At 45.2% G+C, this 16,321-nt stretch overlaps 1 protein-coding gene across 1 annotated transcript in view; it reads left to right on the plus strand.

Moving 5' to 3' along the window:
• Lama1 (laminin subunit alpha 1) overlaps positions 1-16,321 on the plus strand; it is a 122,344-nt gene that overhangs the window by 93,458 nt on the left and 12,565 nt on the right. Inside the window, exons 40-52 of the mRNA XM_021217542.1 lie at positions 56-191; positions 1,103-1,196; positions 2,586-2,702; positions 4,415-4,597; positions 4,871-5,025; positions 6,809-6,952; positions 8,923-9,056; positions 10,395-10,545; positions 11,403-11,527; positions 14,095-14,245; positions 15,503-15,647; positions 15,896-16,037; positions 16,125-16,239. Of these exons, the coding sequence (XP_021073201.1) occupies positions 56-191; positions 1,103-1,196; positions 2,586-2,702; positions 4,415-4,597; positions 4,871-5,025; positions 6,809-6,952; positions 8,923-9,056; positions 10,395-10,545; positions 11,403-11,527; positions 14,095-14,245; positions 15,503-15,647; positions 15,896-16,037; positions 16,125-16,239 (1,792 nt within the window). The remainder of the gene's footprint in view (positions 1-55; positions 192-1,102; positions 1,197-2,585; positions 2,703-4,414; positions 4,598-4,870; positions 5,026-6,808; positions 6,953-8,922; positions 9,057-10,394; positions 10,546-11,402; positions 11,528-14,094; positions 14,246-15,502; positions 15,648-15,895; positions 16,038-16,124; positions 16,240-16,321) is intronic.

The raw sequence follows: 16,321 nt of genomic DNA on the forward strand, positions 1-16,321 counted from the left end.
TGTGTCCGCTAATTGTTTCTGGAAATAACATCTCTAACTAATGTTGATTCCATAGAGACCTTGAAAATGTTAGAAACGTGTCTTTGAATGCCACCAGTGCAGCACATGTCCACAGCAACATCCAGACGCTGACAGAGGAAGCAGAGACGCTGGCCACTGCTGCACACAAGACGGCGAATAAGACAGACCTGGTGAGAAAATATCTGTCCGTCGTTGCACATCTTCCTTTTCTGCACACCATGGAAGGTTTTCTGGAACAAAGGTCTTAACCTGTTTGAACAAGCCTCAAGGTTCAAATGACTCTTTCACAGGGCTCACCTAAGCCCATCGGAGAACACAGAAATTTACATTATCATTTGTTAGCAGTGATAAAATTACAGTCATGAAGTAGCAATGAAAATAATTTTTATGGTTGGGGTCACCACAACATGAAGAACTGTATTAAAGGCTCACAACATTAGAGGGGTCGAGAACCACTGCTCTGGAAGGTTTTTTGAGCACACACTCAGTGGCTCTAATATGTATTTTCCCACATTCTTTTCTGGTGAAATCCATTTGTGATTTGTTTGGTTGCTTGGTTGGTTGGTTTTGGGTTTTTTTTTTTTTTTTCGTTTTAGCATATCATATGCCCCCTTAGTTCTTAAATAATTTTGAGAGTACAGGTCTCACTATGCTGCACAGTATGGCCTTGAATTCCTCACCTGCATTCAAGTGAGCCCTGACCTGGACTTGTGGGTAGTTAGAAATGCATTGTGCCACCCATTCTACGTTTTGGGTCATTTCTGCTTCTTTGGGAAGACTAACGACTACTACTGAAAACAAGGGGAAACCTCCGTTCCCTGTGATTGAGAATACTGATGCTGCCCCGATAACACTTGGCATCTCTTTTTACTCATAGCCACTCACAGTGACGACTGATTCCTGTCCTTATACATGTAAAAATGCCTCTGTGTTCTTCCTCTCAGGCAGTGACCTTGGCCTCCAGCTCTGAGGTTGGCTTTCTTCCTTGGAGCTTGGTTGATGCTCTTCTGATGGGGTCCGCTCTCTCTGGGAGGGAGGCTCCTGTGCATGAACCCTTCTGGTTTTGTTTTTGTTTTGTCAGATCTCTGAATCCCTGGCTTCTCGGGGGAAAGCAGTCCTTCAGCGCTCGTCCAGGCTTCTAAAGGAAAGTGTCAGTACCAGGAAGAAGCAGCAAGGTCAGTCTGTGTCTGGATGTGTGGGGTGAGTGCTCGCACAGTGATAGAACTCTGGGAGAACACTCTCTTTTCTTGGAGCAATTTGAAGCTTCCCGCGTCTATCTCCTTAACACTGTAATTTCATTCCTCTCAAATGAACATCATGGGATTTCCAAATCTTGTGATGGTACTGCTTACTCAAATGTGTATGCTTCTCTGTAGTCAAGCCTTCTTTATGACCAACTTCCATGGATTACTTGAGTTGACATTGCCGCCAGTCTTCCTCATGTGCATGGGGTCACCTCTGATGACAGGGGCTCCTTGCTTCTCAAACTTCCCTGTTCCTTGGTGAAATAAGTTATACCTGATGGCATCTTTGCAATTTTTTTTTCACCTGGCTAGAACTATGATAGGTTCTCATTGAAATGTTACTGGATTAAATCATAAATGATAAATCTTTTTCCATAAACACCTATGCAGTTCAAGAGTTTCAGCAAGCAATTGTCTGGGACTGTAAGAGCTATCTTAATAAGCATAACATAAAATGGCAAGAATCTGTTCTGTAAGAGAAAATGCACAGGCAAGGAATTTTCCTAATGTATAATACGTTTCTTACATTGATGCAGTTTGTAAGTGACCCTCTTGTAGCTCCATGACTTAAGGGCTAGACTTTCCCCGAAGCTGTCCAAACCCCGGGGCATTGTTTTGTTTGTTTCTTTGTGAGTGAGACAGCTTAGAACCTCCCCTGTCCTTTCGATGTTAGATCTTCACAATTCTTGCTCACTAACTCAGAAGTGCTGACAGGCATTGGTGTGAGTTTGCACAGGTAAAGGTCCTTCTAGTTCATTACACTGTAAACTTCTTGCCAGTGAAAATTCCACGTTCTGATCATGTGCTCAGATCAGAATGCTAAATGTGGCTTCATACTGTGAACAGAAACTGTAAAAAGCTTTGGTCCAACCATGTATATTAAAGGAAGCTGGGATGAGTCCAGATTCAGGGAAGGAATGGAGAATTGCCGATTGGCCAGAGTGACAGGTCAGGGGTCGCAAAGAGCTAGACCACCATCAGGAATTGAGCACCTTGAGGTGGTAAGTTCCAGCATGGTTGAAACTCACCATCTGACAGAGGACGGTTTAAACATGTCTTCATCTTCGTGCTTTTGTAAATTTAGGCATGGCATTCAAGAACAAGTAATAGTGATACAGACAATAGACAAAGTGATCTAAAAACCAAACCCCCCCACCCCTGCCGTGTCTGTGATGAACAGTGCTAAGAATTGCTAGGAAAACTCTCAAGGTTGAGGTGTCTGCAGGAGGCTAGATGGCCTGTGGATGGCTGATGTATGGTAAAGCTGTGCCTAAGCGGTGTTCTAAGCTGACGTGACCCCTTCCTTTCTCCCTCACGTAGGCATTAAGTTGAAGCTGGATGAGTTGAAAAATTGGACGAGTCAATTTCAGGAGAGTGTGGATAACATTACAAAGCAGGCCAACGACTCCCTTGCAGTACTTAGAGAAAGCCCTGAAGGTAAGCAGAGAGGAGTTTTCTGGTCTGCTTGCCTTCTCGCTGAGAAAGCATCTCACAGGAGCAGGAGGAAGTCCTGCCTCGTGGCTCACTGGGAACTGCGGCTGGAGAACTAGATCAAGGTTGATTAAGCCTCAACTTGGGGAGGGACGCGATTTAGAGGTGAAGGTCATAAAACTTTTTAAAGCCAGTGAATACATCAAATCGGACTCTTAAGGGTGCTGTGATTATGCTTTTAAAAGAGAAGTGACTTTTGGCCAACACTTTTAATTGCTGAATTTCAAAATGGCTTTGACACAGCACTGAGAAGAGAGGGGCTTTCCCAAGAGGCCAAGTGTAGAGAAAAGAGAAGGTTTTTGGCCAGCTGTGGAGGGAGTAGTAGATTCATTCACTGTGAACATGGCAAATTAGAGAGTTCTTATTCTGTGATCTTCCTCTCTCAGATGAAAGAACGCTATAAAATCAGCCTATTGATTGCTAATATTGATGATTTGGAAACACAGGTTCTCCACGGCTTTAAATGGGTCTCGAGTCACAACCCCAATGAATAGTGCTGTTGAGAGCTATGCACCTGGTTCCAGACATCCCGTGGTGCGTTTCTAAGACTCACCATGCTGCTCTTCTATCTGGAACTTTCTTTTCCCCTTCTGATCCACTCACAGGAAAATGACCCTTCATCTATTTTAGTAAAACACATAAACATTCTTTATGCAAACTTACAGAAAAGTTAAGACAAGAGCAAAGGACTACAGGGGAGTTTTCTCCTTTATTGCCTGGGAGGGTCTTACCATGGAGCCCAGGCTAGCCTCAATCTCATGATGGTGTTGTGCCTGTTTCCTGGTGGGAATTGCAGGCACATGCCACCATGCCTGGCTTGAGAGCTATACGCTTTTGTATGGCTTTCATCAAGAATGAATATTTTGCTGCACGTCTTGAAACATTCTCGGGTCACAATGGCACCCTGTAGACATCCCCAACCAGGTGTTCCCAAGAAGCGGAATCATTCTTTCCCCTTGTGGCTGTGTCCTCGCTGAGCTTTTGTCCCTCATAGCAGCCAGTCCACGCTGTGCCTAAATACTGCTTTGTCCTCCCATGGCCACTCTTCTCTTGATTGCAAGCTTAAGTCCCAGAACCTTCTTATCCAGACAGTGGATAATGTGGGGGAGAACATGTTTCCAGAAGATGAGCGGGACCTACAGAAAGGGCTAAATGGAGAAGTTTGGGGCTGGAGAGATGGCTATGAGTACCGTTGCTAAGCCTAGAGATGTGAGTTCCATCTCTGGACCCACAGCGTGGAAGGGGGAAACCTCCTCCCACAAGTTGTCTTGTGATGTCCTTATATGTATCATATATATGCACACATATATGCATATATATGTATCATATGCATATACATGCACACACTAAATAAATAAAAATTTAAAAGTACTTTCACCTCATCACCTCCAGAACCTACTAAGAGCATGGTCATTAACCACGGCCTTTGTAGTCACACTGTGTAACTGATATCATATCCCAAAGAAGTAAGTTTCCAAATCATTCATTGGTTCTTTAAAGGGGTGGTAGAACATGTGACGTGCAAACTCCTCTGATATGAAAAGGCGAGAAGCCTTGTTTTGTATTCAACATATGTGTTTCTCTATAAAATGACGCATGTAGTTTAGGCTTTCTCAGTGCCTTCAGCAGGCGCATGCTTGCCCATTCCTTTATCTTAGGTATGAGAGAGAAGGGCAGGAAAGCCAGCGAGCTGGCAGCAGCAGCCAACGAGAGTGCGGTGAAGACACTGGAGGATGTGCTGGGTTTGAGCCTGAGGGTCTTCAACACATCTGAGGACCTGTCCAGAGTGAATGCCACAATCCAGGAGACAAATGACCTTCTGCATAACTCCACAATGACCAGTATGTCTGTGGTCCCCCTCCCTGCTTTGAAAGCCTGCAGCTTGATGATTGGGAGAATGTGCTGGGTACACAAGGATGCACAATTCTAGCCTGGAGATTCACACTTGAGAAAGAGAGGGGCCCCAGAGAATGCAAGCTGTCCATGTGTTCTTCACGTACCTCAGGGTTTGCTCACTCGGTTCTATCTTATCCTGTGTCTTAGTAATGAACACACTTCCTTTTCACTCGTTTCCACCTAACTCTTGCCAACCCCTGCCCCCTCATCTTCGTTAGCTCTGTTGGCTGGGAGAAAAATGAAAGACATGGAAATGCAAGCCAACCTTTTATTCGATCGGTTGAAGCCTTTGAAAACCCTGGAGGAGAACCTGAGCAGAAACCTGTCGGAGATCAAGCTGCTCATCAGCCGGGCCCGGAAACAAGCAGCGTCAGTGAGTCGGGCTGGGGGACTCCTAATGCCACAGCTCCAAAGATTCGGGCCCCTGCTCACAAGTCCTGGAGAAGCCAGTGAGCATGGTGTTCTGCCACTCCAACTCCCCTGCAACCTCTATAGGCCCAGGTCTCAACCCATGTCCTCTTGGTTTTATCTCCTGATATTTAAACCATTTTTCTTGGAACCCTACTCACTTGTAGAGTATTTCAAAGATTCTTAGGAAAAGTGCTCTCCATTCTGGGATTCCTAGTTAATGCCTGACTCTACAACTTAGCCTTGGTGTCAGGAAGACATTAAGTCTAGTGGTAACACCTGGTAACGTTTTTTCATTTTACTGATTAACCTTTAATACTGGAGATATTCTCCAGAATTGGTAGGATGGGCCTTGACCTCCGGGACTCTGAGAAAAGAATGTCGATCCATACAGATGGTGTGCAAGTCTACATTACTACATGTATACAGTACCAGAGAGGCTAAAGCTGGGGAATTGGTCTTTTAACTACCCATGAATCAATTCACTCATTTCAAACCATAGTAAGAATACCCTAAGAGAGTAGCCACGATGTGGGACCCTAGAGAATAAAAGAGTGTAACCCCTGATCTCAGTTGGGTCATTCTGAAGCTTTCTAGGCAATGGAAAGGCACCCTGGGCTCTCCCTTCTAGAGTCTTCCCTTCTAGAAGAGGACACAGGCTCACATGGGCTCTGGCTTCCCTCTCTTTCATAGACAGGCCAAGGAAATGGATGCTAAAGTTGTAGTTCTAAATACCATGGCTAATACGAACTTAGACGAGAAATTTAAAGAAAATCTATACACAGGTAATTATGAAGCAGAGCAATATGTAGTAAATAACCACTCAATAACTATTTCTTGAGTGATATAGTAAATATATTTTTATTGAATAAAGATCGTTCAATACTCTCTGTGGGCCAGGTGGTAAGAGCCCACAGTAGCAAGGTATCCAATCTTAATGCGATGAGACAGTTTCCTGTATAAAAGAGCCCATGGAGAGCCATAAAGGGCTGGAGAGATTGCTCAGCTGTTAAAAGTACTTACTGGTCTGTGGAAGACCAGAGTTAAGAACCCAGCACCCGCCGGGCGTGGTGGCGCACGCCTTTAATCCCAGCACTCGGGAGGCAGAGGCAGGCGGATTTCTGAGTTCGAGGCCAGCCTGGTCTACAAAGTGAGTTCCAGGACAGCCTGGGCTACACAGAGAAACCCTGTCTCGAAAAACCAAAAAAAAAAAACAAAAAAAAAAAACCCAGCACCCAGGTCAGGTAGCTGGTAACTGCCTGTAACCCAGCTCCAGGTGGTCCGATGCCCTCTTATGGCCTCTGGGTACTCCTGCACTGACCTGCACACACACACACACACACACACACACACCTCCGAACCCAAAATTTAATGAAGTAAATATTAACAAAACAAAAACCAAGAAAACCTAATTTTTTCATAGTAACACACACCTATAACGCCAGGCTGAGGTAAGGAGGATCATGAGTTTCAATTCAAGCTCATCCTAGTCTACGTAGGGATACACTGTCTCTAAATAAGCAAATAGAACATAGCCTAACTGAAAGGACTGGATGTCCAGTATCTAAACGATTTGCCCAAATAGAAGAATCTCCATCCTGGTGTACTGCCTCTCTCTGAAGCTCAGAGCATTACTAGTTCTGCACAGAGGAGACTCTTCACAGAGCGAGCAGGCTGGCATCTCCGATGTCCCGGGAAGCTGCCCCCAAGTGTCATTAAGTCACGGGATGCCGTTTTCTCCCTGTCAGATCAAAGTCGCCGTGTCTGCAGACAGAGACTGCATCCGCGCCTATCAGCCTCAGACATCATCTACCAATTATAACACCTTGATCCTGAACGTCAAGACGCAGGAGCCCGACAACCTTCTCTTCTACCTCGGCAGCAGCAGCGGGGTAAGTGAGCGATTCTGGGTGTTTGGGAATTCAGGCGTTTCCTCTGTGGACTCCCCACTGATGAAAGTATAGATATAACTGTCCCGGAATCGCTAAATTCTATCAGAGAAAAAAACCTTTGCTATGATTGTAATGTTGAATGTTGTAGAGATATTTAAACCTCAGCCCAAGATTTCTACCCTGCCTTAGCTATTTAAGTTGCTGGATGAAAGACATGCACAACCTTTATATTCACAATAAACCTTCAACAACACAAGAGCTGGACAGAAACTACTCTCTATGTTGTTAGAATCTATTTCCTATCAGTAACTCCAAGCTATTACTATCTTTGATCTGGGCTGCTCTTAACTCCGATTGGGCAGCCCTCAGAGACACTTTCTTTTGACTCCTAACCCATGGCAGCTTCTTTTTCCTCCTCTACTGCACCTTCCCTTTCTTCATGGTCCCCTCTGATCCCCAAGCCCATGAAACCTAAACCCCACCTATGTCTCTTTTTGCTATAGGCTGTTGGCATCTTTATTTACCAATCAGAAATAAGTTGGGGCCATGGTGTACATGCAGACTCATCTCTGGGACAGCCAGGTCTTGGGGACCCTGCATTTAGCATCACAATAGAGAGCAAGAGACCAGACCTCAATGGTCTAATGTTAAATAATCGTAAAAGTAGCTGCCTGGGGTTTGGACAGACTGGTCAGAGGGTAACTGTTTGCCTGCAAGCCTGAGGATCTGAGCTCAGTTCACAGGAACCAGAGCTGGACAGGTAGATGTAGGCAGATTTCTGGAGCTTGTGGGCCAGCCTAGCTTAATTAGGTGAGTTCCAGGTCAGTCAAAGGTCCTGTTTCGAAAGGTACATTGTTGCAGTAAACCCCCTCCCAAATATGCCCCAGCAATGAAAACATGACTCAATTAATATGATTGCATGCTGCGTGCCTAGATTGGGCAGATCTACTGCTACACTACCATCTTCCACATCTATGAGACCCCTTAGAACTTGTGGTTTCTCCAGGCCATCTGCTTCTGCTCAGCTTTTCTTCTTCTTCCTCCTCTTCCGAGTCCTCTCCCTCTTCCATTTTCTCCTTCTTCTCTCTCCCCACCTTCCCTTTATCTGCCCAATCATCAGCTCTCCTTTATTTTACAAATTAAGGTGGAAGCAGGTTTACAGGAAATCACCTGAGTGATTCCTTGTTCACAACCTCTCACAGGAGAATGGAATTAACATCAAATATAATTAGCCCCAGGGCTATCCACAACAGGAGATAGCACTTTGGATACCTGGGGCTGTCTTCTGACCTCCTTGTGGACATGTGGTGCTAATTAATATGCATACTAGTGAACTCATAGACACACATAGGAACATGCACACAGTGAAAGGCACAAGACGGAAAGTAACATTTCTGACCAGTGTCCCCATCCACCATCTTGTTAGTCTACCACGGGTGCATTACACCTTGGTAGACTCAGGGCAATTTTCAGATAGCCAGGCATCACCCAGGTTCTTCCTGACAAGGCATTGCCTATGGTCCCCAGACAACAGGCTTCCTAGACAAGACTACCACTCCTTCGGCTATATCAGAAGGGACACAAGCCCTGGGGATGTTATGGAGGAGATGTTAAGATGCACATTTATTACCACAGGTGTCTTCTGAGGAGACAAAGAAACAAGCTCACTTTGTAGCTCTTAAGTATGCGTTCCACATCCATTGGCGCCTTCTGAAGCAGAAACAAGCCAGTGCCTTGGCTAGCCTTGCTGGGGACTTGGTGACAACCCCTTTGAGCTTTCCTAGGAACTTCATAATAGTGAATGATCCATCTGCAAAAGCACTAATGCCAGGGCTGCCCACTGCCACAGGGTCTCCGTGCCCCAGCCCCAGGGCTGTGGATACTCGTAGACAGAAGAGTACAAAAGAGCAGAGGCTGTGTGACGGTGTAAATAGCAATATGTAACTTATTCCCCTTATCTCTTCACCCAGTCTGACTTTCTCGCAGTGGAGATGCGGCGGGGGAAAGTAGCCTTTCTCTGGGACCTGGGCTCCGGGTCCACGAGGTTGGAATTCCCAGAGGTCTCCATCAATAACAACAGATGGCACAGCATCTACATAACCAGGTAGCAGAGGCTGTCCCCAGCATCTCTCTTCTGTCAATTGTACCTTACAGTGTGTTGGTAATGAATGTAATAGACAGGCGTTGAGTCATTAGGAAAGTTGGATTATGAGCAAACAATACTGGATTTATATTAACTATACGAATGAAGCGTTTAAATTATAGAACAAATATTTTTGTGTGGCTGAAAGCAAGGATCAAAAAAATGTATTGTTTAGATTACTTTTAACACTTATTTTGTAAGTGTGAGTATTCGCCTGCATATGTGTATGTGCACCATGAATATGCAGTGCCCTCAGTCAGACGAGAGCATTGGACCCTCAGGGACTGTACTCACAGGAGGTTGTGAGCCACCATGTGGGAGCTAGGGATGGAACCCAGGTCCTCTGCGAGAACAGATAGTGTTCTGAACCACAGAGCCATCTCTCTGAGACCCTAGGTTATTTTTTTAAGAAAATGTTTTTTAGGAAGTCCAAGTGACCAGCCTTGTAAAATGGCTCTTTCCACAGAAGGTAGGGTCCAGGAGGGGAGTCAGGAAATGTATTGTGTGAGTGCAGGCTTTTCCACCCACTGCCCAGTTCCCAAATAAACCTGGAGGCATATTTATTTATGAATAAATAAATGCCAAGGTCATAAACTTTAGCTTATTTCCTGACTAGCTTATAACTTACATAGCCCATTTAAACTCTTCCGTGTTTTCCACAAGACTAATTACTACCTGTCTTCCATTTCATGAGTCTGGCTTCCTCAGAGGCCGGGGTGAATCTCCCAGAGTTCCCATTGCTCCCTGCCAGATGTCCCACCTCCTAGTCCTACCTCAGCTCATTGGCCACAGGGTTTTGATTGATGCTTCCATGCAGGGCACAAAACCATCCCCCAGTGATATTGTCTCAAAATTCAAATACTAAGTCAAGTTGTTCCTATTAAAGCCCTTCCTAGAAGTAAATTCATTTAAGCAGTCTTAGGCAGAATTTTCCTTTTCCTTTTCTGTAATACTGTGGGGGGTTTGTTGATGATGTTGGAAATATTGGTATTTTATTAAAAAACAGTGTCATAAAGAAAGGAGTAATTTTTTTCTTTAGATGTGGTTGGACTCAGTAATGACTTTCAGTATAGGGGAGAGATGTGATGAACTGTCTGTTTCCCAAAAGCTGCTTAACAGGATTTGGGGGAGTAAAGGAGAGGTTGAATGGCTGAGGGCCGGAGGCAAGGCAGGTGGGTGGACATTTCAGGGGTGACCCTGGAGAGGCAGGTGGGCTGTGCATGGCAGGCAAGCTTATCATGCACACGTGATGTATGTGTGTGTGTGTGAAGTTCCTTCTGCAATTATTTCTGACACAAGGTTTGGAAACACGGGGTCCCTGAGTGTAAAGGAAGCAAGTGCTGCTGAGAACCCACCAGTCAGGACAAGCAAATCTCCTGGGCCGTCGAAGGTTCTGGACATAAACAATTCAACACTGATGTTTGTTGGAGGGCTTGGAGGCCAAATCAAGGTAAAATTCTTGAGCATCCTGTTCAGAAATCCTGGTCAGAAGGCCATCTGAATGGGACCGCTGGCTGATATGTACTCAGTGTTAAATATATCCTGCACAATCCAAAAATCCCTGCTTTTATTAGCTTTCATTTCAGGAGTGGATCAGTTGGTTTTGCAAAGGTAAACGGTCATTTTTAATCATGAAGATGAAGACAAGAGAAATCAATGGTGCTGTTTGCCTCTTAGACAGATTTTTTTTTCTCAGTGATGAAGTAGGAAATTAAATACATCTATAGTCATGTCTGTAAAGTCCCTTTATCTCTCTTCGAATTCTAGTGGTAATTGTGCTAGTTAGTGTTTAGCAAGAGGGCGCAGTATTTGTATAATGACATCAGCTAGTTGAACTGGGTTTGGAGGACAGCCTGCGCCCCTCTAGTCTACTGACCCCTTGTCTAGTCTGGTGACTCACTCACAGCAGACTTCCCCCCAGAAACCAAGTGGATCCTTAGGGGACTGTCCAGAGCTGGCTGTGGTCATTCACACCTTTAATCCCAGCATCCTGGAGCCTGAAGCAAGCGAAACTGAGAGTATGAGGCCAACTTGGGCTGTATCCATAAACAAGCCTCTCTCTCAATCCCCTTACTCCTCAAGGAACAGAGAACAATGTAAAAATGTTTGGGCCTAGAAGTAATTGTTGCATGCTTAGAAGTAATTGTTGCAAACTGGCCATTTCACTGAATGTTCTCTTGGAATCTGAAGCACTGGATTTGAGCTCCCAGGGCAATTTAGAGAATATATGCCTGCCTCAGGCCTACCTATGGGTGTACATTATGTGTTTGTTTGTTTGTTTTTTGTTTGGTTTTGTCTTTGCACCAGAAATCCCCGGCTGTGAAGGTTACTCATTTTAAGGGCTGCATGGGCGAGGCCTTCTTGAATGGCAAATCAATTGGCCTGTGGAATTACATCGAGAGAGAGGGGAAGTGCAATGGCTGCTTTGGAAGGTAGTTCGCCCCCCCCCCCCCGTTTCTCCTTTCTCTTAGCTCTATACTCCATATTCTCATAAAAGACGATGAATGGACTCTTGGTTGCCAAAGCCTTTGGGCTAACACTGGGTTTGGAGTCCAACTTTCTCAGGCTGCAGACCGAGGTCATCTACCAAGATTTCCTTGGTGACTTTGGCTAATTTCCCTCTTTACCTGAAGTTTGGGTGTCATCCAGACTTCTCTTACCCTGCCCCTACTCCTCAGGGTCAGTATGCAGGGTGCGCGTGCAAAACATTATAAATCTGAGTGCAACTCTGCTCCAGTGGTCACCACTGGTCTTCCGACAAGACCACGAGTTCCACATGAGCATCTGAGGGTTGTTTTCCTGACCCTTACTGCAGGGAAACACGGGGCTTGCAGTTGGCAAGAACAGCTTCTAACTGCGCAGTTAGTACATACGGCTTCCGATCTCTGATACATCCCTTTTGCTCGTGCCACATGTCTAACCAAAAATATCCCCAGAAATTTAGTAAATCTGATATGAAAATAGATCCACCCTCTGGGCTCTGCTCCTCCACTTAACCAATTTTAATGGCAGATGCTGGGTCCCCTTCCCTGTGGTAAGGACGACCATTTTGTGTACATCCCCGGTTTCATTACATGAGACACCTGCCATCCCACCAGATTTCCAACCTTGACCTTTGAAGCAAAGGCGGAGGAAGGAGGGTGGGGATGCCCCTGGGCCCTGTGTTCGCTGAGGGCCTAGTCATCCTGTGTTCACTGAGAGTCTAGTCACCCTGCTGCTGAGCTGAAAACCCAGCCGGCTAGAGGAGGAGGTGGAATGACTGGTTTAGACAATCTAGGGTTTAATAAGTATGTCTCACTGGACACCGAATGAAGAAATCTCCTGGCCATTCTTATACTATGTTGACCAATATATTGACCAAGTTTCAAATAACTCTAGCTTGGTAGGATATTAATACGTGTTCTTGAAAAGGAAAAAAAAAAGCAACAGTAGAGGAACTGTATTTATCATACATGTTTGAAAAATGTCAAGGTAACATATCAGATAGAGCTAGGTGTGGTAGCACATGCCTTTAATCCCAGCACTCAGCAGGTACAGGCAAGTGGAACTCTTGTAAGTTCTAGCCTAGCAAGGGTTGCATAGAGACTGTTTCCATATTTAGAGAGAAGATAGATAGATAGATAGGTAGATAGATAGATAGATAGATAGATAGATAGATAGATAGATAGATATAGATATATACATATAGATAAATGATATAGATATAGATGATATAGATATAGCAGTTGTGATGCTGTCAGAGCTTCATTTGGACATGCTAGTGATGTACAGAATACCCTTACCTCACCAATGGGCTACAGCTCTAGAGTTTCCAAAATGTACTGAATCTCAAGCCCTTTATAAAAATGGGATCATTAGGAGTTCCTTCATATAGGACGTATTTTGGCCAGACTGTTACTTTGTGTCTGAGTTTGTAAAGTGACTATCTTCACTCTAGCCATGCCCCTACACACACACACACACACACACACACACACACACACACACACACACACACATATACAGCCTATTGGAGCAGACACAGTGTGCTCCTACCTGGTGTCACTGGCTAGTGTTAGGTTGTTGGTACAGCCTGTAATATTCCTCAGGTTACTGATTATATTTGGTTTATATTGCCCAGTAGACAGGTTAATTCCTTAATCCGCCTTTTTTGTGTGTTGCTAGACACTCTTACATACTATCAGTATTTTTCTAATTCTGCTTACTGTGATGGCTGCTCACACGAACTCTCTTATAAAGTGGCTGGGCTCTGGTCACCATGGGTTTGCCCTGCATGAACAATGCCTTGTGGGATACAGCTTAGATGTCGTCTCCTCTCTGGCCCATTTGGGACTGAGAGGGTTTGGGATTTTACATTTGCATTTTGGGATTTGGGGGTAATTGCCTGTACATCATGGAGCATCCTGGAGGTGGGATCCAAATCTAGATACAGACTCTTTTTATCTTTTTTTCCCTTTTTCTTTTTTCATACCAAATGCAGAGCCTGATATTATTCCATATATTTTAAAACATCTTTTTCTTTCTTTCTTTCTTTCTTTCTTTCTTTCTTTCTTTCTTTCTTTCTTTCTTTCTTTCTTTCTTTCTTTCTTTCTTCTTTTTGGTTTTTTGAGACAGGGTTTCTCTGTATAGCCCTGGCTCTCCTGGAACTCACTCTGTAGACCAGGCTGGCCTGGAACTCAGAAATCTGCCTGCCTCTGCCTCCCAAGTGCTGGAATTAAAGGCGTGCGCCACCATGCCTGGCTACATCTTTTTTTTCTTATAAAACAATCTCATGGTGCATACATAATTTTCCCCTCCTGTCAGTGTTCAGAACTGTTCTGATTTCAGAATCCTTCAGTTTTCACAAGCTCGAGGCTGCAACTTGTCTTACCTTTTACTGCTCACTAGCAACAACAGAGGTTGGTTTCTCCTGTGGCCCCTGATGAGGGTTAGGGTTAGGGTTCCTTTGTTGCCCCGCCCTCCTGAGTGTGGGTGGTATTTCGTGGCTTCTGCCTTGCAGCTCCCAGAATGAAGATTCCTCCTTCCATTTTGATGGAAGCGGGTACGCAGTAGTGGAGAAGACGCTCCGGCCCACCGTGACGCAGATAATAATCCTTTTCAGCACCTTCTCCCCAAATGGCCTTCTTTTCTACCTGGCTTCAAACGGCACCGTGAGTTTCTGCAGCACTTGACCCTCCGTGTACTGAACCATTGCCTTGAGGTTACCTATGTCTGCTGGGCATTTCCCTTGCCGGAGGCGAACAAGTGTCCTTTCACTCCAGAAGGCACAGCCACAGAACAGAGCGCTGCTTCCACCACAGCTTGCTAGGAGAGACAATGAAGTTTCACTTATGTTCACTTACAGGAGAATGAACCAGGAGTTAGTAACAGGTCCCCAAGACCAATGCAGGACTGAGAAGTCTCTTTCTAGTATGGGTGATGCTCCCAAACACTGTTTCACATGGGTCCCTGTCAGTCAGTTCCATCCTTCATCAGGACCTAAGTCCACGGGAGCTGGGAGCATCACCTACAGGAGGAAGTAAACCACAGAAGCAAGTGGTTGGCTGGTGTCTTCCAGGAGAGTTTGCATATTCTCTGAGGAACATCACCAACCTGATGTTGTTAAGGTCTCTGAGCCGGTTTCGACAAGCTCTTACTACTGTAATCTATACACATAGGCTGCATAGGTTGTCATTTAAAAGTCACTGACCAATGGGCATAAATTCAGGAAGAACTATCAGGGAACACACGAAAGCAGAGAAGCGCCTCCAGTCAGCACAGGCTTGAGTCAAACACTTCCTGTTATGCTTTAGTTGTGTGAATACAGTGTGTTTGCTTTTTAAAATTATTTTTATCATTATTTTATGCTTGTGAGTAGTTTCCCTGTCTACATGTCTAGGCACCATAAGCATGCTTAGTGCCCACTGAGGTCAGAAGAGGGCATTGGATCCCCGGGGACTGGAGTTACAGATGGTTGTGAGCTGCCAGGCAGGTGCTGGGAATTGAACCCAGATCCTATGCAAGAGCAGCCAGTGCCTTTAACCACTAAGCCATCTCTCCAGCCACCACAGTAGCCTCATTTGAATCTCATCTACAGGAATGACCCCCCTTTTGTCTTGTAAGGTGGCCATTCTCAGAAACAGCCTACTGGTAAATTTAAATAAAAAGCCCTCGGAGACAGGCCAGTTCTCCTACTACTATGTGGATTTTGGTAACAATGTATATCAATTAGTTTAATTCTCAATAATGCTCCACAAAGCCGCTGGGTACATTTTTACTTTTATGTAACAGACTAGCTATTTGACTCTAACTTTTATGTAACAATCCCTAGTTTGACTCTAAGAGTTTACTCCCATCCCTAACTTGGGTGGGAAAAAAAAATCTAGAGATAAAGACGCATCTGCAGAGAAGACTTTTCTCCTCCACAGAAGGACTTCCTGTCCATCGAGCTGGTTCGTGGCAGGGTTAAAGTGATGGTGGACCTGGGGTCAGGACCCCTCACTCTTATGACAGACAGGCGGTATAACAACGGAACCTGGTACAAAATCGCCTTCCAGCGGAACCGGAAGCAAGGTAGGTGCGCAGGGTGGACTTCTATGGTGTTGGCCGCCCCTCTAAGAACAAACATCACTCCAGAACCAGTGGTCATTCTGCTCAGCTGGCTTCCTGCTGCATCTTAATGATATTAGAATACATCACCCTCCACACCCAGCCACAGCAGCACTCTTGAGTGACATTTGGTTGAAAGCTACCTCATAAAATGGGATGTGTTGAAAGAGGTTTATGGAGTGTTCACTGTCCCTTTCACCTACTCCCACTAGGACTGCTAGCTGTCTTTGATGCATATGACACCAGTGACAAGGAGACAAAGCAAGGAGAAACTCCTGGAGCTGCTTCCGACCTCAATCGGCTGGAGAAAGACCTGATTTACGTGGGTGGATTACCTCATTCTAAGGCTGTGAGGTATGATGTGAAACTAAGGGCAGTCATGGGGAATTCCCAGGCCTCTCTGACCCAGCATGTGAATGGTCCTCATGTCGTTGCCTCCAGGAAGGGAGTCAGCAGCAGAAGCTATGTGGGCTGTATCAAGAACCTGGAGATATCCAGGTCCACCTTTGATTTGCTGAGAAATTCCTACGGAGTGAGAAAAGGCTGCGCACTGGAGGTGGGGAGCAAGCTTGGTCACGGGGGGGGGGGGGGGGTCTGGATGGGTTTTCCTCCCTAGGTGCCTGGTGGTTTACCATCTA

The sequence above is a fragment of the Mus pahari genome, chromosome 18 (assembly GCF_900095145.1).
Source record: "Mus pahari chromosome 18, PAHARI_EIJ_v1.1, whole genome shotgun sequence".
In the NCBI taxonomy this organism is placed as follows: Eukaryota; Metazoa; Chordata; class Mammalia; order Rodentia; family Muridae; genus Mus; species Mus pahari.